The sequence below is a fragment of the Cucurbita pepo genome, chromosome 7 (genome assembly GCF_057944985.1).
Source record: "Cucurbita pepo subsp. pepo isolate OVF chromosome 7, ASM5794498v1, whole genome shotgun sequence".
In the NCBI taxonomy this organism is placed as follows: domain Eukaryota; kingdom Viridiplantae; phylum Streptophyta; class Magnoliopsida; order Cucurbitales; family Cucurbitaceae; genus Cucurbita; species Cucurbita pepo.
In genome coordinates, this window is record NC_141804.1 from 4,301,630 (window position 1) to 4,327,761 (window position 26,132).

Genomic DNA, 26,132 nt, shown 5'->3' on the forward strand with positions numbered 1-26,132 from the left:
CAAATCGAATTTCGAAACATGGGTATGGGGCGTCACATATGATATTAGAGTGAAACCTTCCCTAGTAAGATGTAGTTCGGGGACGAACCAAGACAAAAGATGGTGATAATGTGGCATTCGAGAAAAGACAGTACATAAATGAATCAATATCATATAAATTGAATACATAATCATGCACTGTGTCAATATACGTAATTTTGTATTTACCATCCGTTCTCGATACGTACATCGTTTTCGTCGTGGCATTACCATTTTTGGGGAGCAATTCAAACCTTTCACTTCAAATGGTGAGCCTACTAAAAATTGCCATTTAACATTATTTGGTAAGTTTCGTAACAAAGACACGATGGATAGGCCCAAAAATTTGGTCATCTTTACAAGAATCCAAGCTTGAAGCTGAAGAACATGCCTAATTTTTGTGTTTTGAAGTTCATCGATAAGAATCTGGGCGTCTCCAGCAGTGTTTTTGATACCTGTTCTTCATTCATTCCCATGGAGAATCTCATCTATCTCATCCTTCTCATCTCCATCTTCCCCATTTCAATCCAATCCAAAGTTTCGATTTCGATTTCCCCTTCTACTCTCAACAAATCCGGCGATCCAGTTCAAATCCAATGGTCTGGAGTCGAATCTCCCTCCAATCTCGACTGGCTTGGAATTTACTCGCCTCCAAATTCGTCTCACAAGCATTTCATCGGCTATGTTTTTCTTTCTTCTTCTCCCGGATGGGAATCCGGCTCCGGATCCGTTACAATCCCCTTAGTCAACCTCCGATCCAAATACTCCTTCAGGATTTTTCGATGGACCGAATCGGAGATTGACGATAAGCATCATGACCACGACAACAACCCTCTGCCTGGAACGAAGCACCTCCTTGCATCCTCGGAAGAGCTCCGATTTAGCCCCGGCCGCGGTCCGGAGCAGATCCATCTGGCGTTCACGGACCAGGATGATGAAATGAGAGTGATGTTCGTGACGGAAGATGGATCGGAAAGGTTCGTGAGGTATGGAGAGAAGGAGGAGGAGCTTGATCAGATTGTTGCGGCTCGTGTTGCGAGGTACGAGAGGAAGCACATGTGCGATTCCCCTGCTAATGATAGCATTGGCTGGAGGGATCCTGGTTTCATTCATGATGCTGTTATGACAAACTTGCAGAATGGATCTAGGGTTTATTATCAGGTAACCTTTTTGCCTAATTTTTTGTTCTGTTGTATCTGATGGAATTTCAAATGCTATTAGCTTTGGGTTTTGATCATTGGCATTAGTAGTTTGGTTAGCTAAATCATATGGTTGTTATGATGTTTTCTTGTGATGATTCATGCTGCTTGTTTCAAATCTTGATTCATTGTTGTAGTGTGCCCTGCTATAGCCATGAGAAATCATGAAGGAAATTGGTACTGTATGATGGTTCATTGCTGGTGTTTATGTAACCGTTCAAGCCCACCGTCCATAGATATTGTCATCTTTGGGCTTTCCTTTTTGGGTTTGCCCTCAAAGGTTTTTTAAAACACGTCAGATAGGGAGAGGTTTCCACACCCTTGTAAACAATGCTTCACTCTCCTCCTCAACCGATGTGAGACCTCACAATACACTCCCCTTCGGGGCCCAAGTGTCCTTGCTAGCACACCGCCTCATGTCCACCCCCTTCAGAGCTTAGCCTCCTCGCTTACACATCGCCCAGTGTTTGGCTCTAATACCATTTCTAATAGCCCAAGCCCACTGCAAACAGATATTATCCTATTTGGGTTTTCCCTTTTGGGCTTCCCCTCAAGGTTTTTTAAAACGCATATACTAGGGAGAGTTTTTCACACCCTTATAAAACCCTTATAAAGAATGCTTCAATTTTTTCTTCAACCGATGTGGGATCTCACAATACATCCCCCTTCGGGTCCCAGCGTCCTTGCTGGAACTCATTCCTCTCTCTAATCGATGTGGGACCCTCCCAATCCACTCCTCTACCAGGCTTAGCGTCCTTGCTGGCACACCGCCTCATGTCCACCCCCTTTTGAGCTCAGCCTCCTTGCTAACACATTGCCTAATGTTTGGCTTTGATACCATTTGTAACCGTCCAAGCCCACTTGTTCACTGCTGGCGTATATTGTCATCTTTGGTCTTTCACTTTTGGGTTTTCCCTCAAGGTTTTTTAAAATGCATCTGTCATGGAGAGATTTTCATACCCTTATAAATAATGTTTCATTTTCCTCCTCAACTTACGTGAGATCTCACATTATGATTTGGAAAGTTAAAATTATTAACTCTGCATTCAAATTAGAAATGAAGTTGATGGTACCTTTTTTTTCCTTTTTTTTTTTTGTGTTTTTTGTTGAGTTGACCATACCATAAAGGTAAAGAACTATAATGCAATGGTGTTCGCTTTTACCAGGTCGGAAGTGAGTCCAAAGGTTGGAGTAGCATTCAAAGCTTTATGTCTCGTAATGAGGACTCAGATGAAACAATTGCTTTCCTTTTTGGTGACATGGGAGCTGCAACACCATACACGACCTTTGTCCGAACACAAGACGAGAGTATATCGACTGTTAGGTGGATACTTCGTGACATCGAAGCTCTCGGTGACAAACCTGCATTTGTCTCTCACATTGGAGATATCAGCTATGCAAGGGGTCATTCATGGTTGTGGGACGTTTTCTTCAATCAGATTGAACCTGTGGCATCCAAGGTTGCATACCATGTATGTATTGGCAATCATGAATATGATTGGCCTCTTCAGCCATGGAAGCCCGACTGGGCGTCCGGTATATATGGTAAAGACGGGGGAGGAGAATGTGGGGTGCCATACAGTTTGAAGTTCAACATGCCAGGAAATTCATCGGAACCGACTAAAACCAACGGCGTGCCTACTCGAAACCTTTTCTACTCGTTTAACATGGGATCAGTGCATTTTGTATACATATCTACAGAAACCAATTTCCTTAAAGGAAGTAGGCAGTTTTCATTCTTAGAGCATGATTTGGAGTCTGTTGATAGGAAGAAGACGCCGTTCGTGGTAGTACAAGGACATAGACCGATGTACACGACGAGCAACGAACTTAGAGACACGCCATTGAGGGAGAAAATGCTGCACCATTTGGAACCATTGTTTGTGAAAAACAACGTGACATTGGCATTATGGGGTCATGTTCATAGGTACGAGAGATTTTGCCCACTTAAAAACTACACTTGTGGAAGTATGGGTGTGGATGGAGAAGACTGGGAGGCATTACCCGTCCATCTTGTTATTGGGATGGCTGGACAAGATTGGCAGCCTATCTGGGAGCCGAGACCAAACCACCTCGATGTCCCAATCTTCCCACAACCAAAGAGATCAATGTACCGAGGCGGCGAGTTCGGGTACACCAGATTGGTTGCTACGAAAGAGAAGCTAACAATCTCTTATGTCGGAAACCACGACGGAGAGGTACACGATTCGGTTGAGATTTTGGCATCAGGGCAGGTTGTAAATGGCGGTGTCGGTGCAAAGTTCAACGGGAGCGTCGAAAACTCATGGTCGAGAAATGGGATGCTAGAGTCCGCATTCTCGTGGTATGTGATGGGAGGAAGTATTTTGGTACTTGGAGGCTTCATAGGATACATCGTTGGATTTGTATCACATGCAAGGAAGTCAAGAAATAACTGGACTCCTGTGAAGACTGAAGAGTTGCAATGAAGTGAATGAAATTGGTGGAGATTATGTGTGTGTGTATAGTTGCAACCATGTTTTGAATCAGAAAGGGAAAGTGTTTGTAAATAGGTATTCGACTTCCTGGTGCTGATCAAGAGCAGTGTGAGGTATGTATTAGTGGAATATTTGTTTTTTTTTTCTTTTTTTTTTCTTTTTTTTTTTTTTTTTGTATCTAATGAAATTGCAGAATATTACTGATGAAAAGAGTTCAATACAAATAAAACTTGATGTTTGGAATTCATAGCTTCTCGGAGCTCATCGCTCGTTGGAGCTCGTCCGAGCTAATCATATGATCTTAGTTCCTAAAAGCTGATTGTTGCTCAAAATCTAGCTTCTCGAAACTCATCGTTTTTCGTAATCTAGTTCATTGGAGTTCATGTATCTCATTAAGATTATCCTAGGTTTTTGGATAGTTTAGCTCTTTACTATTCTATTTAATCATAGGTATGCATATAAGTGAGACATCGTAGCTCGTATTCATAATCTATTGATTAGGATGATGTATTATTAGAGATTAATTGACGACTCTCTAATAGTACTCATAATCATTATCATCATAATCTTGAGGGAGTGACCCTCGTGTCTGTCAACTACTATATACTTATGTGGACCCTGCTCTTATTCGAACAAGTTTACGACTATGGGATAATTGGATGTCTTCTAATCGTCTCCATATAGAGTATGCTTATGGTGCCCATCATGTAATACATCTAATACAAGTGCAGACTCTATCGTGATCATCCCTACATTTTTATAATACTATGTGGACCCTATCTTGAACGGTTCACGAAATTTTATCACATAGTAACATAAAACACATCATCACATATGATATCGTAAATCATTAATTAGAGATAGGACATTGTAAATTGCATGACTACTAAATCATTAATCATACCTCAGAGTTGTCTAATTTCACGTCGTTTTTAGTAATTCATCAAGATTAAACTTACCCAAATCATTTAAAGATTCAGAACACATACTTTTAACTCATTTAAAGCTTTTTTAACTAACCGACCACTTACCCAAATCAAAAGTAAATAAGATGGAAGAATTACTAGAAATGAGACCAATATCTCACATTTGATAAATAAATGGAAGATTATAGATATAGAAGTAAAAATCATGTATAATTAATATGAGAGGGGTTTATGCCTAAAGTAGACTAAGTTGAAGTTGCATGTTCATAACAAAGAAGAGATGACACTCAATATTTAATAATTGTTGAAAAATCATTACTTCGCTCCCCAAGACACCTTATGTTAATAAAAACTTGTAATTAACTTTCAATTTGAGTTATTCAAATTGCATTGGACTTGTTTTTCAGCGGTCTACGTTGTGGTATCGAGCACGGTGTTTGAAACTGTTATTTCCCTAAGGCATTTTGACTTTAAACTTTAAAATTAACAATACCTTAAGCTTTAAAACTTAGTGTTCACCAATTTTTTTGTTATTTTTGTTATTTTTGGCATATTCTTTTGTCCTTGAAAGCTTTTGTTGATATAAATTGATTTGAACATGATACACAAAGAATTGTCCACGTCAATTCCTCTAACGTTGTTATATCGTTTAGTATCAAAATTACTTTGATACCGTATCAAAGCCTCTTAATTTCAAAAAAGGATATCACAGAAAACTAATCTCCCCTCCGACCCCTACTTGTCATAATTGTTCTAACTTCTATCTTCCTTGCTGAGTAGGGATATCAAAAATCTAGCACAATGAATCTCATAACCACTCTCTCCGAATTTCGAAAGCTATAACTATTTTAAGTAATTGGAAGTAACTAATTAGGTTTAAAACCTAGAAATCAATCACAGATCCAATTTAAGTAACACCACAAAACTTCAACAAAAAACTAATAAATAAAGTCCAAAAGTGATTGAATGCAACCGTTCCTCATTTGTTGACTCTAGAAATAGTAATATGGAGAACTAAGTAGTTATTAACATTTCATTTTGGAAATGTTACAACCACATTTATCCATTAAATGTTAACATTTGTTGTTTAAAAAAAGTATAAACAAAAAAGGTACAAAAAAGGAGAATTCAGAACTAGCTCCTGAACAAGTTTCCATCTCCTTATAACTTAAAAGTTGGTACAAAAAAGGTATAACCCAAATGACAATCCTGCCAAATATTTTCTTTTTCACACCACTCAACTTCACAGAAAACAACCGATACTCATAATGATGAACAGTAATCAATATCAATAATGAACTCAGGAATCTTTTTTTTCCCCATCAAATAAATTTATTACTCCACCTAAACAACCATCATATAATGACTGTCTGATTCTGTTAACGGTAATATTCACAAGACGTATCTATCTACAGTGACAGAACGGGGTTACAGCCAGTGAAGATTAGATGGAATCTTGGTGTGAAATAGGGTCGTTTCCTCTCCTAAGAAAAGGAGAAATAAAAGCACTGATTGATTCAGAATTCTCCAACACCATGTATATACACAACATGCATAAACCTGTTGATTCAGATCTCTTAGCTTCAAAGACAGATTGGTTCCATAAATAAGCAAAAACAATCCAATTTATTCCCTAATATAAACAGAAATGAGCCCTGAAAATTTTTAACACAAAGGAGAAAATTGCAAATAGGTTGACCTCTGCTATCCGAAAAATCAGATGGTAAAGCTAATTAAGCTAATTAAGCTAATTAAGCTAATTAAGCTAATTAAGCTAATTAAGCTAATTAAGCTAATTAAGCTAATTAAGCTAATTAAAGCTAATTAAGCTAATTAAGCTAATTAAGCTAATTAAAGCTAATTAAGCTACTTAAGCTACTACGCCGCCTATATGATGAGTCGAAGAGGAATTAAATATTAATAATAGAAAAATGTCGGTTAAAATACCATGTAGTCATCATACTTTCAACTTTTGTCAATTTTGGTTTCTGTTCCTTCAACATATTCAATTAGGTCCCTCTACTTTCAACATTGTCCATGGTAGTCTCCTTGTACTCTCGAAACATTCGTTTGGGTTCCTATACTCACTTTGGTTCTTTTCTTTTTTGACTCATTTTTTTATCACAATTTCATCCCAACAATACACAATAAATTAGTTGAAATGTGTCACAGTTTTGTGCTGAATAGTTTAATTTGTGTGAGAATTTTGCTAACCAGGATATAAATGGTTACATTTTAAAAATATAAGGACCAAAACAGACTTTTGGAAAGAACAAGGAATAAATGAACAAAAGTTAAAAAGTACATGGGCCAAAATGAACATTCTAAATGAATAGGGACCAAAGCAAACTAACAAAGTATATGTACTAAAATAGTATCTAAACCAAAAATTCATATCAAATTGTCGAGAAATATTTCTTTTCTCATAGGATAGCAGAAATTGGGGCAAGTTGTAGTAGGAAACATACCAGTGTAGGCAACCGTAACACCTGAAACCAGTCTTCCAAGGGCTGAGAGAGCGTAAAGACTGACAATGACCTGGAGAAGGATTTACGCAACTTTAATTTACAATATCCATCACAAAATGAGAGATGAATACAGCTATTCCTTTTAAGAAGATGGTTCGGAAAGATCTTAGTAGGAAGAGCAACTTCGCTCACAAACAAAGTCAAATATAAACCGGTAAATAAACCATGGAAAAAAATATATTATGATGGAACATCTTCGTTTGTCAGTGAAAATCAATACTTATTACTTGATTTTCATTATCTTCTCAACTCTCCAAATGGACAAGTATCTCGATTATACAATTTATCTGATAGATAGGCTTATTCCATTACCTTGAACTTTCTGTTTTACGTCAAATTAGTCCATGGACTTTCAATTTTGTGTCTAATAAATTCTTGAGTATCTATAGGTCCCTAAATTTTCAACTTGATGTTTAATAAGACCTGTCTGATATTTCTTTTAAATACATGAAAGTTTTGTCTACAAAAATAAAAGTTACAAGTCTTATTAGACACAAAATCCTATTTTATGTCTAATAGGTCTATTAATTTTTTAAAAGGTTGGATATGTCATAAGACCTATTAGACACAATATTGAAAGTTCAAGAAACTACTAAACACAAAATTGAAAGTTCAAGAATCTATTAGACACAAACTTGAAGATTTATGAACTTATAATTTAACCTTACTTTTATACTACAACATCTCCAGTGTGGATTATAAGAGAAGTTTGAATTTTACGTGCAATCAAACATGTTCATACGAATTTGTCCAGGTTCACTAGATCCAGCATGAAAGCGCTAGCATACAAAGCTTTTTTTCATTAGAAACAAGGAAAATATTTATTCCAAAATGTCCGGGTAAAGAAAAGGATTTAGGAAAACAATATATTGTAACCCAAACTCAGCCTAACGTGATAACAAAAAGACCCTCTAATTGGTATTAGTTAAACAAAAAGTTGTAATTGACAATCATCTGAATGGTAAAAGAAACAAGTATGCATTTTGGTCATAGATCCAATATTCAGAGTAGTTATTAGTCTAATATGCAAAAATACCATCGATGCAGGATAATTAAAAGTAGATGAGACTAAGTCATGCAGTGAAGCAAAGTAGGTAATTATGTGCAAAAGATCAAAATTATAGCTTGCAATTAAGATATAGCTTTCAATTGGGGTGTTCCCTGCAATTTGGGTTCTGTTTTCTAGCCGGAGAGAAGAAATCTCTAATTTTTTTACATTAGACTAAGCTGGAACTAGGTTTTAATTAGAAATGTCTCTGGTGGAGCTTCTTCAATCTCCATGGACAGTGAGATAGTTAAAGACCTAGAAAAAGAAGAATTGTTATCCCTTTTGGAAAAAAAGCAAATGAAGGGTCTTCTTTTTGGGAGATTATTGAAGAAAAGAGGGGAAAGTAAATGAAAAGGAAGCACCAAGCTTGTTTTGGAGAGGATTTGTAATATTTTCACAATGACATATTTGATGCCTTCCCTCTTTTGTGTAAAGCAGAGGTTGCAAAAGGAATTTTGGGTATGAAAAGAAATAGATTTTGGGAAAATTAACAGGATTGCACTTTTGTCATTACTAAAAGAAATTGGAATGATGACTGGTTTAGGGTTATTGGCGGATTGTGATGGGATAGGTAGGCTTATTCCATCTGCCAAGGATTATATGAATAGGTTGGCTGGAAAACAGAATGTTATTCTCTGTTGTATTGGAGTGACAAAGATTTGAGACGCAAAGCCTCTGCCAGTTTGGAAAAAACAGCCCATTTAAGATTTCAGTGGTTTAGGAAAAAAAACAGATCTTCGAAGCCTTAGGAGTTGCATCTAATGTGCTTCAGAGACTATAAACTTGATTAACTGCTTTGTCAGAAGTTAAAAAGAAGATCAAACTGAAAAAAAAAAAAAAAAACAAAACAAAACAACCCCACCAACATAAGGGAGTCCAAAAGCTAAATACAGAAATGGCCTCTAATCCAGAAAAAAAAAAAAATCAAACCAAGATCATAATTACAAAAAGGGCTAGTAAACGATGCTACAACGATGCATGAAATTCCAAAGTATTCACTTCCCCATGTAAAACAAGCCACACAACAAAAAAAATTACAAGATGGGACGAGGAAGGGATAGACAACAAATGAAAAAATGAGCTATAAGCAAAGCCCCTCAAAATAGCAAGGAACCAAAATCTATTGCCCCTTCTCCCTTGAACCACATGCTGATCGCAAAGAATAGAAAGAAGGCTCACTATCTTTAACGCCTCCCTATCAAATTGAGAAAGCTGAAACCCTAAAGACAAAGATGAGGACAGATCAGAGGCTAGACAATGCAACCACCAAAAATATACAGTTGAGTCATCGCCAATCGAACACCTAACAAGAGAAAAGAAAGGAAGACCAAAGGCAATAGCTAACGAGAGATGTTTAGAAGGCCTATTGGTACCACCACTACAACCCACTCAAAAGGGTCTGGGCCATATCTGCTAAGGATAACTGCCACAAAGTGTCCAATTCCATGGCACAAAGTGTCCAACTACATTAAGAATCGCACAACCATTAGACAGGAGAGCCTCATTACTTAACCTCAAATCCCCTATTCCAAGCCCTCCTAACTCCATAGGCTTAACCATCGCCTCCCAACTGACAAGATGAGACCCACCCAGCTCCTCCTTAACCCCTTCTCACAAAAAAAAATCCTCATCACTCTCACAATTCTCTCTCTAACCAAAGAGTGAATCTTAAAGATCGAAAAGAAATAACAGGGAATCCCACTCAAGACCGATTGGGGTAAGCATACCACCTTTAGAAAAGAAATTTTTTTCCAAGAGACAACTTCTTTTCCACCTTATCCAAGACCAGCTTCCAAAATTCTTGACACCTTGAATTTCCACCAAGCAATAATGATTTGTGTGGCGGGTAGCCCTGTCCAAGAATTTGTTAGATTCTGGTACTTTGACCCATAGGAAAGATTGGTGTTATGCAAATTCCGTTGACAAAATTCAATGGGGAAAATAAGAGAAATGAACCAGATCAATATATATAATGCACATAGGTGGGAGAGTTAGGTTCCAAGAACATTCCTCAATGCTGGTAGTTTGGAAAATACCCAAGAATTTAAAAAGATGCCTACAAGTTCTAATAAATTAATAAAGATGCAGATAATGTAGTCTCTTTCAACCCCTTCCGTAAACAATGGAGTTCATATTAGTCTTCCACAAACTAGGCTACCTTCATCAATAGCTTCTAGGTCCACTGGTATTACCACTCTCATCTCTGCCTTATTCTCAAGCATATTCCCTGCCATTATTGACCCCTTTAGTACTAACTCTATTAAGTTCAGTAGAGGGTTGGCGAGAATTTCATATTGTTGCTATAATTAATTCTTTGTTCCTTCCTGGTTCAAAGTGAAGAATTGCTCATATAGCACATCATGTGGCTCAAAATTGAGCTATAAAAGTTTTTTCAAGTCTATCTACGAAAGAATTGAACTTCATCCCATGAAACTAGGCTGGTGCATCATTGGTCATACTAGTTTTAAAAGGCACAAGTCGCATGTGAAGCACCTTGCCTCAAAAGATCATGGAGCCGGTAGGAAGGCACGACCAAGGCATGTGCCTTCCATGAAACCCCTAAGGCGCTCAACACACCTCTAGGGCTTATTGAATTATTTTTTAATTTTTAAGTAAAACAGTACGTTTAGGTTAGTTGTTATTTAAAAATTTATTAAAACCCTAAACACAAAGGCTTTTGTATTTAGGATTTTATGTTTATTATAATTATTTCATTTCTCCCCCTTCTTCAAATCGAAGTCGCCTCGAAACCACACAACCACTTGCCAATTCCTTGTCGTTGCTGTAAACAGTGTTTGTCGTTGCTATGTTTTCCCTCTCTGTGTCTAGTTTCTTCTTCTTTTCTCTCTATCTTTCTGCCAGCTCTCTCTCAGCCTTTCATCTCCTCTCTTTCTCTAGATCGGATGCTTCTTGCTCTCCATTTCACTCCTCATTTGATTCCCCTCTCTCCATCTCACTCTCAGTTTTTAATTAGTATCGTTTTCTCTCTAACTATGGTTATTTTCTTAAGTTAGAGTTAGTTGGTTTAAGATTCTAATATGAGATAATTAATTTGATCGACTAGGTTGGTTATTGATAACTTGTTAGATGGCTGAGGATAGTCTAAGAAAAGATCTGGACAGAAATATACTCGTTTGAATAATGTTGAAAATATAAATGCATTAGTTTGTGGCTTTTGATTAAAAGTAACAAAAGGAGGGGTTTATAGAATGAAAAAACATGTTGGGGGCTATAGAAATGCAACAGCATGTAGAAAACGTCGGAAGAAATTAAAGCATATATGACCAAGAATATTTGACTCTTGACTCTTATGTTCAAAGACTAATACTTGAACCTTATTTATTGGGTTGAAACTTCATTTCTTCCCATGAAGGATTTTTTTTTTTTTTTTTAATTGTGTGTATATATACCTTATTTTTATATATATAGTGTGCCTTGAGCCTTGCGCCTAAGCCCCAGAAGGCCATAGCACCTTAGTGCGCCTTGAGCCTTTAAAACATTGGGTCATACTCAGAATTATTATTTCTTTTTTCCATTCACTTATCTGAATAAACACCACTCTATGAGAAATATCTAACCATCAAGATTGTTTCCTTCCAACCCTTTTTTTTTTCGGGGGGGGGGGGGGGGGGGGGGGGGGGGGGGGGGGGGAGGATAAGAAACCAAGCTTACATGGAGAAAATGAAAGAATACAAGAGCATACAAGAAACAAGCCCAAACTAATTACAAAAGGGACTTCAAGCCAAAAGAACAAGATCAAGGTCATACAAAACGACCTCGTGACAAACACCCAAAAGAAGGAATTGAACATAACAATCACCCAAACCTCCTCAACCAACTTCTCTTTATTTCTAAGAAACTTATTGTTCCTCTCAAACCAAATACTCAAAAACCCTGCAAAGAAACTAACCTGTCACAACACTTTGTCTTTATCTGTAAAGGAAGAATGCAAAACACACCTCCTCCAACATAGATATTTGATCTTCCCAAGTAAAACTAGCATATTTGATCTCCAACACCATAAATTCTCTAACTTTAATTGGCACTCAACTCAGCTCACTCAATTCCCTTTTCACACTTTCCAACTAGTTCAATTAGTTGTTTCCCATTTGCAATGTCTACTATCCGTGGCCTTGTTGGGTATCCTCTCCATATACTCCACATGCATTAACGACACTCATTCCATCTAAAAGTGCTACAATGTTCTTCTCCATTTAACAGTTTCTTCAACTCCCCGAACATTGTTCCCATTTGCATATTCGTCGCTACAATTCTTTTATTTGTAAAAAGTCAAACATTCATCGTGTAAAATGAAAGAATGTACAAGATCATACAAAAATCAAGCCCGCAAAAAGAAACAACTAACTGTAGGAAGGAATTCCAATCCAAGATAATAAAACTAAGATTATAATACAAATAACCGGATGGACAGGTGCCCACAAGGAGAATTTAACCTAACAACCGCCTACCAAAATGATCCAGCCTCTACTTCGAGCTAAGTAACGACCAAAAGAACTTAGGCACTAGCACCAAAGGGAATAAGCAAATTGGTAACCCCACAACAAATTATTGATGTTCTCCTCCTACCTCAAGTAAAGAATACACAATTGTGGATGAAATACATGGATAGAATATAGGGTGTTCACCATCCCACGCAACACCTGCCAACCAAAGAACTTCATTTTTTGGGGGGGGGAGGGGGGGATCCTAACCTTTTTGTGTTCATTGCAACAATTCAACTATCCATTTTCCTCACCCATGACATGCCCAAAAGCAAAGCTCTGATAGCACTTTAACAGATCCAAGCACACGTATAGTTAAATATATGCCTTTGTGCCATATTTACGTTGCATATCCATGTATATGCTTCTTAGTATGCCATGCACAAAGGGTTTAAGGTTCCTATGCAGGTACTAACTTAATTCATGTAAAGGTTCACCCAATGTTAAGTTGCCAAAATACTTTCGGGTGCCACAAGTCTGACTATGGTACAATTTACTCTGAAGACCTTCAAAAGTCCTAGGCATATTGGATTTTAAAAACAAATGAATTTCTTGCTAGTATGCAATTTCAGATGCTCCTATTCCAATACATATGACAACCTAAAACTCAGTGAAAGGAAGTCTAGTTATTACTTACCAAAACTGTGAAGAAACGGACTAACGTAAAAATTAACGAGATCAAGACCGAGTAGAAGCATGCTAACGTACAAATTGAGGAGAAGAGGAATACCTTCACAAAAAGCCTCTTGTCATGCCCTGTTGCTGCGACTCTCAGTACAGACTCAGCCGCACCTATGGTATTGGCTAACCAAGCTATCATACTATTAGCAGTATCCTGCGAAATTTGCCACTCAAGTGGATCCACAGGTACACTGAAAATCAATTGAATTTTGGCTTACAGGCTAGAGTTCAAGATCACAACGACGATAAAGATATGCATAAAGATGGAGGATCTAAGTTCAACAACATTCCTTAAAAGAAATCCATAAAAATTGAAACCGACTAATATTCCGTGGACATTGAATTCTCCAATCAAGAAAATACCCTACAAGCATAGAGAAAAAAGTGGAGTATGCTTACGAGACATTCATATGGCGGAAGAGAAGGCCGAGAATGGCGAGAGAGCAAAGGAGAACGATGAAAACATCCGCGACGAGGGAGAGGAGACTGGAATTTCGATAAGCGCAATGGTAATAAACCAATGAACCGCAAATCAGAGCTACAAGGGGTTTGCCTACTTCTGTCTTGCAGCTGATGGAGCGATTCGCCATTTCTGCGTCCTTCAAGCTCTCGCTCCTCCCCTCAATTTGGTTCATCGTCAACCCTCAGTGAATTGCCGATTCAAAATACTATTCGTCAACTGGTAACGCCCCCCATTCTTTTTAATTAAAAATTTTAAAATTTTAATTTAATTTAATTTAATTTAATTTTTTATTTTTATTTTCCCCTTAAATTAGTGCAAGTTAATTTATTTATTTTAAATTTTGTAATCATTTAATCTAATAATTTAATTCTTATACTTTAATATTTGAAAATTAGGGGTGTACATTTAACCCGACAACCTGGACCAACCCAACTCGAACTATAAGGGTTGGGTTGGGTTGAGTTAGCATTTCGGGTAGGGTTGGGTTCATTTTTCTGAACTCGAACTGAATCGGTTCGGTTTTGGGTTCATGGCAAAACCTTCGGGTTGACCCGAGCCAAATTAAAATATATAAAATATATTAACAATATTTATTTTTGTATTGATGGGTTTGTCAGAGTGGTATTTTTGTTTTTATTATTATGTTAATATGTTACCATTTTCGGTCCTTATTTTTTATTTTATTTTTAATATATTATGTTAATATGTTACCATTTTCGGTCCTTATTTTTTATTTTATTTTTAATATATTATGTTAATATGTTACCATTTTCGGTCCTTCTTTTTTATTGAATTTATTATTATTATTTTTGTCAATAATTATAGATTGATGTGTGTTTGTGAACTTTTTAATATATTTTATGTTCCGAATAATTATAAATTGTGGGTAAATAAAATTTAAAAAAAAATTGACAACCCAACCCGAAAATAGAGGGTTGGGTTGTGTTACCAATTCGACCAACCCGAATTTTGGGTTGGGTCAAAAAAATCCCCCAACCTGACCCAACCCGGACCATGTACACCCCTAATGAAAATTATGAATAAGATTTAACAAATTTCTAATTATATATATATATATATATATATATATATATATATATATATATTATAAAAATTATTAATAATTTTCTTATAATGAAGACAAAATCATTACCAAATTTTAAAGTATAAGAACTAAATTTTTACCAACCTTCGGCAGTAATCTAGGCCTATTAAGCGTCGTTCAACTTAGCAACTCGCTCTATGTCATCAAATGCCCAACTTGCATGTGGCTTGTGGAAATCATACAGTTCACATGCAGCTCCCCCGATTTTTATTGGCTGGCTAGCGAACGGCTTGTTAGTCAATTCAGCTTCTGTTCTTGCTCCAACCACCGTTTAAGCTTCAATCCATCCACTTGTAGTTGATTCAAGGGTTTTCAGCTCGATGGAGTCAATTTGGTGATTTTTGGACCAAATTAAGCCTAATTCAGGACTATTCAAGTTATTCAGGTTATTCTATCTATGTTAGCTCGATAGTTAGGTAGTTGTAGCTTTATCAATGAGTTTTAAGATCGATTCCTCGTACATTTTGAATGTCATGTGTGAAATTGAACTTCATTAAGGTTAATTTAAGCTTTGGTTATTTCATGAAAGTCATAGATAAATTGGACTAAGGTTATTGAAGTAAGAGTATTTATTGTTGGAATGATTGTTGGATGCATGAATAACACATCTCCGGGATTAAAATTATGTGTTAATTGAATGGAATGATTCTTTATAATTTATGTGATACGTGTGTGCTCGTGTGTGATCGATCATGACTTTATATGATTATGTATATGTTATATAAGACATCATGACCTAGAAATGTCTTACGCAAATAGACACAGTAACGACCCTCAAATGGCAACCATCTGGTCACATGAGGGTTAATATAGACAAGTGTCATGGTGCGACCGAAGAGGATGATGTATCATCCAACACATCAAGAAGAGTGTATTAAAGCTAAGTTGAGGCATAAGCGAGATTGGAGGCAATGGGTAGACAAGAGTGACAAAGATAAGCTTGAAGAAAGCAGGGTAAGGCCTCGAGCCGAAACTTCAAAAGTAGGGGTTTTGATATGCGACTTTGGAGTTAAGTATGAAAGATGAAAGTTTATCAAATTTGGTGTCAATCGGACAACCGACGTACACTCCACGGCACTATATGGCCGCTCGCCAAAATCACGTCTACTTTTGTCATACAAAAAATGCCTTAAAATGTATTATAGCGGGACACATGGTGTCAGCTCTCTACTACTCCTGGACCTTGTGGCCTATGTGAGCTACCCCACAACAGATATATGTGTTATGGTGTGGGCAAATGTTGCAAGATGAGCATCTTGGACATCTTCCTTTGAAAATTACTTTTTTGAGGACAGTGTTGGACAACATGGGTGTGTTGGCATTGCGTCCTATAGCCCATGAGTCAAAGGTTGGTGATATGAACCACGACCAAGGATTTTTCATACCTCAAGGTCCAATTACAAGGACGAGAGCCAAAAAGCTACAACAAACCTTGTACACTTATATTCAAGCTATGATTAGCTCAACAAAGAAAATTTTAGAAGACGTTGGAGACCTCCCTTATATGTTGTGCAAAGTTGAGCTTCAAGAAAGAGATACATTAAAGCACTAATTAATTTGTTGCAGACCTCCCTTTCATTTGTTGCACTATTTAATTATAATTTAAATATTTGTTTGTCATATTTAAGCTAGTTTTTAAGTATAGGAGTATATAACACACGTAGGTTACCATATTCCACCATTAACCGACCATTTTAATATGGAGGTTATGAGTATTTCTCATATACTAGCCAATTTAATTTAGGAGTTATGTGTCATAGGTTATTTTGAAATTAAAAAGAATAGAATTTCTATTTTTTTTTTTTTGCTTGGTTGGAGAGGTAAGATTTTATTTACAAATATTTGTGTTTAGAACTTGCATGCTACAGTGATTCAAGTGGTATTGATCAAACCTCTTGTGGAGTGATTCGAATCATTGTTTAGAAACAAGTTTTCTTTACTCCTGATCTTGATCATCAAAGTAATCCGTTCCATACTTTCCCTTGGGTGGTTGATTCCATATCAGTTGGTATATGAGGTTACTCTCCAATACAATGTCAAAGATGGATAGATCTTCGAAGTGTCTTGACGATAAAGGCGACTCATGTGTCGATTCTTGATAAGTGTGCCTCGAGTGAGTAGCAAAAGCCCATGTCTCAAGACTTGGGATGGTGTTACAAACCATGAGCCGTTTTGTTGGGAATCACAACGTCAAAATGAGATGCAACATTGCAGACATTAACCTAGAGTAGAGAAAAAGTTGAATGGGTGACTTGCCCTAGAGTACGAACAAGCTGGCTAGAGTTGCAACGAGAGAATATGCATGCACAAATGGTGTATATGGCCGAACGATCTTAGTTTTTACATGAATTGTGTTCGATTGGTGAGACAGAACCTCACCTAAGATTTGAGTTCTACCTCAAACTTGTTATGAGCATGTCAAGATCATAATGTTGTATAGTACAAAAATTGCATTAGAAAATAATTTATTAAAATTTGAAATAAAAATAATTTATTAAAATTTGTTAATTCTGGCAACTGTTAAACAGAAACAAAGAAAAATCCCCAAATAAAAGCCACTCGAACTCCATTGCCAGACTTCCCAGTCCCTCAAATCCACAAGAACACTCACTGCTCATTGCCAGGCCAGTGGGAGAATTGGAAACCCACACCACAAATTCGAACTTCGCAGCAACTACAATGCGGCACAGATTTTCATTTACAGCATTCTCCATAATCTTCTTCGTTTTTGTTTTTGCTCACCAATCCGTTCTCTGCAAAACCTTGAAACGAGATGGTATCTTCTCATGTCCTTCTTTGCGATCTTGCTCAAGGTTTATTTGGTTGAGTTTTACTCTAGGGTTTTATTGTTCTTTCTCTTACAGTGAAAGCATTGAATGAGATTAAGGCCTCTCTCGGTTGGAGAGTGGTGTATTCCTGGGTTGGAGATGATCCCTGTGGTGATGGCCACCTTCTACCTTGGTCCGGCGTTACCTGTTCCACTCAAGGGGATTACAGAGTCGTCACTGAATTGTATGCCTATCTTCAACCGAAACTTCGATTTCTTTTCTCGTTCCATGTAATTGTTGCTTTATCATAAATTTACAGCTACTTCATGAGACGGCTTGCTTTGGGAAGTGCGATTTTCATATTTATTTCTGATCATTTCTTTGCAGAGAAGTCTATGCGGTTTCAATCGTTGGACCTTTTCCTGTCGCGGTTACCAATCTCTTGGATCTTACTAGGCTGTGAGATTTCTTCTTTCTTTGATTTTTGTCGTAATTTCTTCTTCTTTTTACTCTAACCATGGGGATTATGAACTGGGAGATTGATACGTGGATATGCTTTCTTGACATTCATCAATTGAATTCATCCTCGTGCTATACTCTTGTACATTGTTTCTGTCTTCTGATAACGAGGAGCCAATTTCTAACAATTTCATATTCGACATTTAGACTTCTGTGTTACGTATTTTGTTTATCGTTGTGTTTTTGAAAATTAAACTTTAAAAACTACATATACCATTTTTCTTTTCAAGATTTTCACTCTTAGAACACTTTTCATTTTAGCCGAATTTGTAGGATAAAAACAAGTTTTTGAAAACTATGGTCTGTTTGCTAACAGTCTGGTTTTTGGTTTTGAAATTTGGGTTTGTTTTCTTATTATCTCTGGCTTCATCTTTCTTAAGAGAACATTTGAATTCTAAGTCAAATTATCTTAGTTTCAAACAAACCCCCATAAGTGGAGTAGTATTGACAAACTTGATTTTCAAAAACCAAATGAAAAATCAAACATGTCCTACATTTTTTTTATATAGATCTTGGCTATGATTCTAAAGAACTTTGAAAGTAGATCAAAACACAGAAACGGTAGTAAATAAACATAATTTTTGAAACAGAAAGGTTATTAAAATGGGCCGTTATGATGTTCTAAGTAGTTTCGCTCATTAGCCAACTCTTGCATTTTCACATCCCGGTGATTCACTAAGCTATATATAATTATTGCTGGATACAGACATTCTTTTGCTTCGAATGCCATCTAGTGTTATTTTCTTTATTGTAGATTCATTAACCCTTTTTATAATTTAAATGGAAAATTGCACAATGTGAATTATGAAGTTTGTTACAATAATACCCTTGAACTTTTAATTTGATCAATCAACCTCATGTACGTTGTTAAGCGTTGCAATTACACCCATGTATTTTTAACTTGATCTGTTAGTCCCTTTACTTTATTAAGTACTGCAATAAGACTCCTTTGCAACACTTGACAAAGTGGAAGAGGCTGATTGATCAAATTAATAATTCATGGGTATGATTACAACATTTAAAAACCAATACTTAACAAAGTACAGGGATTGGTTGATCAAATTAAAAGTTTTAGAGTGTGATTGCAACAAACCTTATAGTTCAAGGGTGGTTTGTGCAATTTTTCCTAATTTAAATAAAAGGGGTTAAGAGGGAGGAGTATCTATTTGCACCTCTTCAAGATAGTTATGATTTGTATGCCTTCGTTTGTTCTTATAACAGGGATCTTCATAATAACAAGTTGACTGGACCAATTCCTCCTCAAATTGGACGGTTAAGACGCCTCAAAATACTGTATGTCCACGTGCATTTTTTAAAAATCATTTATCTGGTTCAACTATGTATGTGATATGTACATGTGGTGGTTCATGATTCAGTTGCTGAAATCTCACGTTTTGTGTTTTTTTTTAATCTGCCTAGTTGATTTATAGTTTTATGTCTTCCCTTTCTCAGTAACTTAAGGTGGAATAAACTTCAAGATGTCATCCCTCCCGAGATTGGTGCGCTAAAGAGTCTAACTCATTTGTGAGTAATTTTAGTTTCTACTACACATAGTTTGATCTATATCTTTTCATTTTCATCTATTCACATCTGTTGCCATTTTGAGATCATGCAGATATTTGGGTTTTAATAATTTCAAAGGGGAAATCCCCAAGGAGCTTGCTAATCTTCGGGAGCTTCGCTATCTCCATTTGAATGAAAATCGCCTTTCAGGGAGAATTCCTGCTGAACTGAGCACCCTCCCCAATCTTCGTCACCTGTAAACTTCTGTTATTTGGATCATTTTGTTATGGAAAACAATAGAATATAGGTGTTTATATTTGACTTGACATTTTGATTTTGTAAGGGATGTTGGTAACAATCATTTAGTAGGAACCATCAGGGAACTTATTCGCATTGAAGGTTGTTTTCCATCGCTCCGAAACCTGTAAGCCGTGTGAAGACAGAAACCATCTTTTAGTTAATTTTGTTTGAAATACTTCTTGTCATTAGTTTATTTTTATTTCTGTATGTAGGTACATAAACAATAATTATTTTACGGGAGGAGTTCCATCACAGCTTGCAAACCTGACTAATTTGGAAATCCTGTAATCTACTGACTCTTAGCTCTCTATCTCCTTCCTATCATCAGTTTTTTTCTGACCATTTGTTTTGTTGGGTGTAGGTACCTCTCCTACAATAAGATGTCTGGAATCATACCACCTGGGGTAGCTCATATTTCCAAGTTGACTTATCTGTAAGTCTGTTCTTGATCTTTCTTCAATTTCCATATTTAATATTTGGTTGAATCTGAATTTATGTTACGCTTGTAATTGTTAAGAAGTTAGTAATTGCAAAATTTTCCCTTTCTAACGGGCAATAATTATATAAAAAACTCTTTAAATAAATTTGTTATAATTTTCATGAAAATTACTATTTTTAAAATCACGCATGGGCTTGTTTGGGGATAATTAAGACACTGATTTTAGCACGATTAATTTGTTTATCATTAATTTATTATAAGTAATTTCATATAATCATTTTGATGTTTGGGTTTGACATTTTTAATATCTTAGGACATGTTTAAGCTAAGTGATTGAATTATAATTAGTCTTATACAAGTGTTTAGTTATAATTAATTATGAGAACCCACAGACTAGTTGTTTTGTTAGGACAGGGGAGAGTGGTTTTGGAATAGCCACAGACTAGTTGTTTTGTTAGGACAGGGGAGAGTGGTTTTGGAATAGACAAATTCATTTCTTTTTTCCTTCATATGATCATTTGTTTCCTTCCTTCAGTGTCCTTTTATGAACTGCGAAGGTTTTAATTCTAGGTACTTGGATCACAACCAATTTAGTGGAAGAATCCCTGATGCCTTCTATAAACACCCGTTCTTAAAAGAGATGTGAGTGTCTTCTGTACCCTCAATTCTGAACTTAAATTTCATATCAATTGTTAGGCTGTTAGTTATTTTTCTGAGGCCATGTTCTTCATAGGTACATTGAAGGAAATGCTTTTCGGCAAGGCGTGAAGCCGATCGGTATCCATAAGGTTCTTGAAGTCTCTGATGCAGAATTCCTTGCTTAATCGGTAAGTCGAATCGAGACTATATAGCTATCTTGTTTAAATTTAGTGTGTTGGCCAAATTTGGCTCTGGATGATGGCCATTATAATATATCTATCTATATGGAAGTAGGTAAAGGCTGTGCAATGTATATATAGGAGCATGATACATTTGTTGGAACTAAACCATATTTGTCCTAATAGAATGTAAAGTGAGTTTATCCACTTGTCCTAATTGAGCATTATTCAAAGCTGAGGAATCAGGATTTGCTGAATTTGAAATATTTTAGTTTTAAAATACAAAATTAGCTAAGGTTTTCACTTCCTTTCGGGTTCAAATATTGGTCGGTATAATAGGTTTACTTTGAAAAGTTTCATTTTTGCCCTTGAACTTTGAAATTTTGAGATATTTTCATTATAACGAACCCTAAAATGTTACCGTTAAGAATATTTAATACTAAATTATAGTTTATCATATTTAATATTTTATTATAGATAAATATCTAGATAGATGTCTTCTTAGCATAAGTATCTTTCCTTATATTATATCCATGTAATTTATTTGATTATAAATAAGATAACTCACCATTTTAGGTGCGGTGGATTAAGCAAACATTCTCAGTTACCTTATGTTCTTTCGGATTTGAACAAATTAAATGTTTGACTTGATATTCTCAATATATATTATAAAGAAACTCGGGTGAAATTCAGACTCCAAACCGCCATTTGGAGCAGTGAATTTTTTTTTTCTCTCCTGATTTTCTTCATTTTTCACTATTTTTTTTATTTATTTACATTGTTCTTGTTTTTCAAGCATTTTCTTTAAAGTTCAGACCTTTGAAGGCTTTTAATAAAAATTTGGAAATTTGGGTTAAAAAAAAAAAAAAAAAAAAAAAAAACAAGATAATGAATACCTCATCGGGACTTAGGTGCTACAAGTCTGGAAAAATTTCTTAAACAATGATGCCAACATGTATTTAAATAATATAAATCAACAATAAAACGTTCAATCTTATTTATATACCATATTTTTAATAACATGATCCTATAATAGTGAAGATTATATTAATGGTGCAAGTTTTAAATCTTATAATAAATAATCTCGAGTATGAGATGAAAATACAGAAAATATACAAATTTAAATAAGTAAATAATAACAAAAAGTTAAATAAATAAATTAAAAAAAAAAAAAAAAAGTAATTTTAATTAATTAGAAATATAAAAGATCAGGGTGAGAAATTTGTTTATTCAACTCTTCCAAAACCAAGTGAATATCACCAATTTGGAGGTGGGTTTTATCCCCTGCAATGAACTCAGTGACAACTCCATTGACTTTAATGGAGCTGCAACCAGGTACCTTCTCAACCCCTTTCAACTTCATCATCTTCCTCACTCTTTTAGCATCCCCATGCTTCCCCAAAGCAGCATACATATTCGAGAGTAAAACGTAAGCCCCACTATGTCTTTCCAATTCAAACAGCCTCTCAGCAGCACCCTCAGCCTGCTGCATTTCCCCATGCTTACAGCAAGCACTCAGAAACGCCCTCCAAGCCACTGCTTCCTCTGAAGCAGTGGCTGTGTTTGGAAGTCTCTGTATCACTCCCTCCGCTTCCTCGAACCGCCCAGCTCGACTCAGCAGGTCGATTATGCACCCGTAATGTTCAGCTTTTGGCTCAATTTTGTGTATTGTACACATTTTGTTCAGTATCTTCAAGCCTTCATTGGCCATGCCTGAGTTGCTACAAGCTGCCAAAATGGCTATGAATGTTATGTCATCTGGCTTGATTCTTGCCTTTTCCATCTCCTTGAAGAGCTTCAGTGCGCCTTCTCCATCTCCATGCATTGCCATTCCTGAAATCATTACGTTCCAACAAATGGTATCTCTCTGCGGCATTTCATCGAACAGGTGCCTGGTCATGTCTAGATGCCCACATTTTGCATACATATCCATCAGCCCAGTGCTCACTCGCAGAGTTAATGGCAATTCGAGATGACTCAAATACCTGTGAATCCAAATCCCAATGTCAAGAGCTCCCATGTGAGCGCAAGCACAAAGGACTGTCACAATTATGGCTTCATCAGGCTCTACTTCAGTCAGCTGCATCAGACGGAACATGTGCAGCCCCTCCTTGAAGCAATTGTTTTGCACATACCCAGATATCATGGCGCCCCATATTCCCCTATCTTTGATTGGAGCTCGGTCAAACAATCCTCTTGCAGTGTTCACATCACCCATCTTTGCATACCCATAAATCATAACCGTCCACGACACAGCACTTAGCTCAGGCATTTCGTCGAACACCTGTCCTGCATCTCTCATGTTACCGAACGCGCAATACATAACAAGCAAAGAATTACCCACAAATACATCCAATACAAAACCCAATTTCACAGCACAAGCATGAACCGACTCTCCGAGATGAAATTTTTTTATCCTCGCGCAAGCTTTTAGAACGTAAGGATGAGTATAACTATCAGGGGCGATCTCATTTCTTCGCATTGCAGAGTATATAACAATGGCGTTGAGAAATTCACCTCGTAGAAGAAAGGCTTTGATCATGGTGTTGCAGATGCAAATGGTTGGGTATTGAATGTGTTGGAAGAGTTTCAATGCATGAGAAAGGCTGCCATGGCGTGGTTCTGCACAAAAATCCAACAATCTGCTTAACGCGAAGCTGTTGCTGCCGAGTCCAGATGTAAGAACCTGCGCATGAGCTTGCTTTAGCTGCTTCATATTTCTGCATTTTTGCAGCAATAAAAGACATCTCGTAGAACTATTTGACATGGGGAGCGCCTTCAATGGCTACCATCTGATCTGATTTCTTCTTAACTTACGATAAAATGTATGGATCTATTCGTAACTCTCTCCATTGCTTTATCGACCAAAATCAACTTCTGCTCCTTCCTCAATCAGAAGCTCACACAGTTCTGAGTCCCCTGTTCTAAGCTCGTGTTTGACCAGAAATCCTGACCCGTTAACCCGCGCACGACTCGGTTCAGCACCTACAACTTGAACCGACCGGCCTGCCCTCTCGTGAGCTTATGCGTGTGGCTGTACGCGTGGAAATGCTTCCAGTTGGGCGTGAGGGCGCGTAGAGGGCGTGGATGCTGTGTTTTCGTCCCGTTTTTCATCCCGATTTTGATACTAACTCTCATTTTACTTGAATTAAGATCTACGGGTGAGTTTTGAAGAAATTTAGAGCCTCTAACTAGCTGAAAGACAATGGGAGAGGGTGCTTCATCTTGGTAAGTAACCACACGGACTCTATGTAAGTAATTATTGTACGGACCGCTAGTATGCTAGCACGCGAGCATTCCTCACTTTAAGTGGTTAGAATATACATGTTAAGACTTCAAAAGGACATTTAGATGAGAATGTATTGTTTGTCTGTTCGAAAAATTACCATTATACCCCTATGATGAGATTACGAGATGCATGGTGATTTTATATTTACCCCAAAGAACTAGTAAGAGAAAATGCATGATTAGATTATGAGTTTAGCAATATAGATAGTATGCTAGGTAAGATGTAAGAAATTACCAAAATGCCCCTATGATGATATTTGTGATGAATGCTATTTTATATGTTTTCCACTGTGTTAGAAAGGAGAATGATTTATTGCGATATATGTTCCAGGTGATTGATGGATTTGTTTGTATGAATGGTTTTGCTTATGTGATTAGTACTATAGGTGATTGATGAGAATATCTACCTAGTAACTTATGCTTACATGAAGAGATTATGTTTCCCGTGCTTTAGGTGTGATCGATAGAAATATCTCCCTAGCAAAGCATGCATGAGTGAACCAAGTTAAGAATAGGATGTTAAAACTAAACCAATTTTTACGTTGACCAAGGTCATTACATTTCCTATAGACCGAGTACCCTAAGATCGTGAGAGGCGATCATAAGTCTTGACCTGAGGATTGGTTTAGCTCGAGTGACCTAAAAATGCAAGATGCGATATAAAAACCTAGAAGCCCCCAAAACCTCATAAATCTTGACGACACCAAAGGGAAATTATGAGAACTTATGAGTTTGCTAGCAATTTTGACAAATCAATTTGAGGAGTTACTATTGTGTAGAATGAAACCCAAGGTCGATAGGGGACAAGGGACTAGATAAATAGTTGATTTGAAGAGTCATTATTGTGTGTGGATTAAAACCACCTTGAGAGGGGACAAGGAACTACATAAACAAATGACATAATTAATTGCCACTTTGTGTAGAATGAAACCTATCGTGTGTAAAATATAACCTGCCGTGAAGATGGCTAGGGGCGCACGCGGGTCGTCGAATTGGTCAGGTCGTGTTCTTGTGTGCGCGGGTTGCTGACTGGGTTGTGTAACGTTGTGGGTTGATGCAGATGGGTATCCGACCTGAATTCAAGTACGATAGACCTCTTCTTCCTCTCCCGATTTCTTCAAAAACTGACTGCATTTCTCTCTCTTCCCAAGAGTTTTAGGCGTCCTTCTCCACCGTTCTTTTGTTTAGATCTCGGCTATTGTGAGATTGTATTGGCTTGCCTTACACTCTCATGACGTCGTAGTGCCTCGTACGTACCTACAAACGTGATTATTTTTACATTTCAGTTTACCAAAAGTGTATGTTCACTAGCGTTGAAGGAAAAACCCAAGGGATGATGTGGGCACGAGTATCTTACCGTTTGTACGCTCAGAGTCGTTGGTTGTTTACTACCCAGTGTGTCTCGCTCTTTATATCGTGCTAAACACGAGTTCTTTAGTCTTGTCCGCTCGTTTTAGTCTCATTCTCTCATATAATAAGGACGTATTGAGTGGGTAGAGTGGGGTTGAGGGTGATTTTAAAAAGGGAGTGATCTGGGTTGGGTCGTGCGATATCTCGTGGCTGCACCCACC

At 36.8% G+C, this 26,132-nt stretch overlaps 4 protein-coding genes across 6 annotated transcripts; 2 read left to right on the top strand and 2 right to left on the bottom strand.

Annotated features, from left to right (window-relative positions):
• The first annotated feature begins 390 nt into the window (after positions 1-390).
• Positions 391-3,918, top strand: LOC111798624 (putative inactive purple acid phosphatase 2). The gene is made up of 2 exons (XM_023681880.2): positions 391-1,179; positions 2,384-3,918. The coding sequence occupies exons 1-2, from the start codon at positions 406-408 to the stop codon at positions 3,662-3,664; spliced, it is 2,055 nt and encodes a 684-aa protein (XP_023537648.2). The 5' UTR covers positions 391-405; the 3' UTR covers positions 3,665-3,918.
• A 1,990-nt stretch (positions 3,919-5,908) lies between these two features.
• On the bottom strand, positions 5,909-14,045 carry LOC111797993 (Reticulon family protein). Of its 2 annotated transcripts, none has more exons than XM_023680925.2 (4): positions 13,758-14,045; positions 13,408-13,549; positions 7,068-7,137; positions 5,909-6,083 (listed from the first exon to the last, which is right to left on the bottom strand). In XM_023680925.2, the coding sequence occupies exons 1-4, from the start codon at positions 13,991-13,993 to the stop codon at positions 6,028-6,030; spliced, it is 504 nt and encodes a 167-aa protein (XP_023536693.2). In that variant the 5' UTR covers positions 13,994-14,045; the 3' UTR covers positions 5,909-6,027. The 2 variants fall into 2 exon arrangements, with proteins under 2 accessions (XP_023536693.2, XP_023536692.2); XM_023680924.2 differs by having other exon boundaries at positions 5,909-6,159; positions 13,758-14,044.
• Positions 14,046-17,483: 3,438 nt separating this feature from the next.
• LOC111798007 (uncharacterized) lies at positions 17,484-21,480 on the top strand. The gene is made up of 11 exons (XM_023680945.2): positions 17,484-17,702; positions 17,791-17,938; positions 18,082-18,153; positions 19,435-19,506; positions 19,666-19,737; positions 19,829-19,972; positions 20,060-20,140; positions 20,229-20,300; positions 20,378-20,449; positions 21,026-21,097; positions 21,189-21,480. The coding sequence occupies exons 1-11, from the start codon at positions 17,606-17,608 to the stop codon at positions 21,277-21,279; spliced, it is 993 nt and encodes a 330-aa protein (XP_023536713.2). The 5' UTR covers positions 17,484-17,605; the 3' UTR covers positions 21,280-21,480.
• An 835-nt stretch (positions 21,481-22,315) lies between these two features.
• Positions 22,316-24,495, bottom strand: LOC111798816 (pentatricopeptide repeat-containing protein At1g08070, chloroplastic). Of its 2 annotated transcripts, XM_087125265.1 has the most exons (2): positions 23,791-23,923; positions 22,316-23,557 (listed from the first exon to the last, which is right to left on the bottom strand). In XM_087125265.1, exon 2 carries the CDS (start codon positions 23,543-23,545, stop codon positions 22,466-22,468), a length of 1,080 nt encoding a protein of 359 aa, XP_086981391.1. In that variant the 5' UTR covers positions 23,546-23,557; positions 23,791-23,923; the 3' UTR covers positions 22,316-22,465. The 2 variants fall into 2 exon arrangements, with proteins under 2 accessions (XP_086981391.1, XP_086981390.1); XM_087125264.1 differs by having other exon boundaries at positions 22,317-24,495.
• Between the last annotated feature and the right edge of the window lie 1,637 nt (positions 24,496-26,132).

What these genes read in the sequence shown, in the direction of transcription:
- LOC111798624 (XM_023681880.2), top strand. Translation starts at nt 406, where the DNA reads ATGCCTAATTTTTGTGTTTTGAAGTTCATCGATAAGAATCTGGGCGTC. An exon ending in GATCTAGGGTTTATTATCAG is followed by an intron (nt 1,180 to 2,383) that starts GTAACCTTTTTG and finishes CGCTTTTACCAG; the next exon opens with GTCGGAAGTGAGTCCAAAGG.
- LOC111797993 (XM_023680924.2), bottom strand. Translation starts at nt 13,993, where the DNA reads ATGAACCAAATTGAGGGGAGGAGCGAGAGCTTGAAGGACGCAGAAATG. An exon ending in TTCCGCCATATGAATGTCTC is followed by an intron (nt 13,550 to 13,757) that starts GTAAGCATACTC and finishes ATTGATTTTCAG; the next exon opens with TGTACCTGTGGATCCACTTG. An exon ending in TGTTACGGTTGCCTACACTG is followed by an intron (nt 6,160 to 7,067) that starts GTATGTTTCCTA and finishes CTGAATCAACAG; the next exon opens with GTTTATGCATGTTGTGTATA.
- LOC111798007 (XM_023680945.2), top strand. Translation starts at nt 17,606, where the DNA reads ATGCGGCACAGATTTTCATTTACAGCATTCTCCATAATCTTCTTCGTT. An exon ending in CAAAACCTTGAAACGAGATG is followed by an intron (nt 17,703 to 17,790) that starts GTATCTTCTCAT and finishes TTTCTCTTACAG; the next exon opens with TGAAAGCATTGAATGAGATT. An exon ending in TTAAGACGCCTCAAAATACT is followed by an intron (nt 19,507 to 19,665) that starts GTATGTCCACGT and finishes TCCCTTTCTCAG; the next exon opens with TAACTTAAGGTGGAATAAAC.
- LOC111798816 (XM_087125264.1), bottom strand. Translation starts at nt 24,040, where the DNA reads ATGTCAAATAGTTCTACGAGATGTCTTTTATTGCTGCAAAAATGCAGA.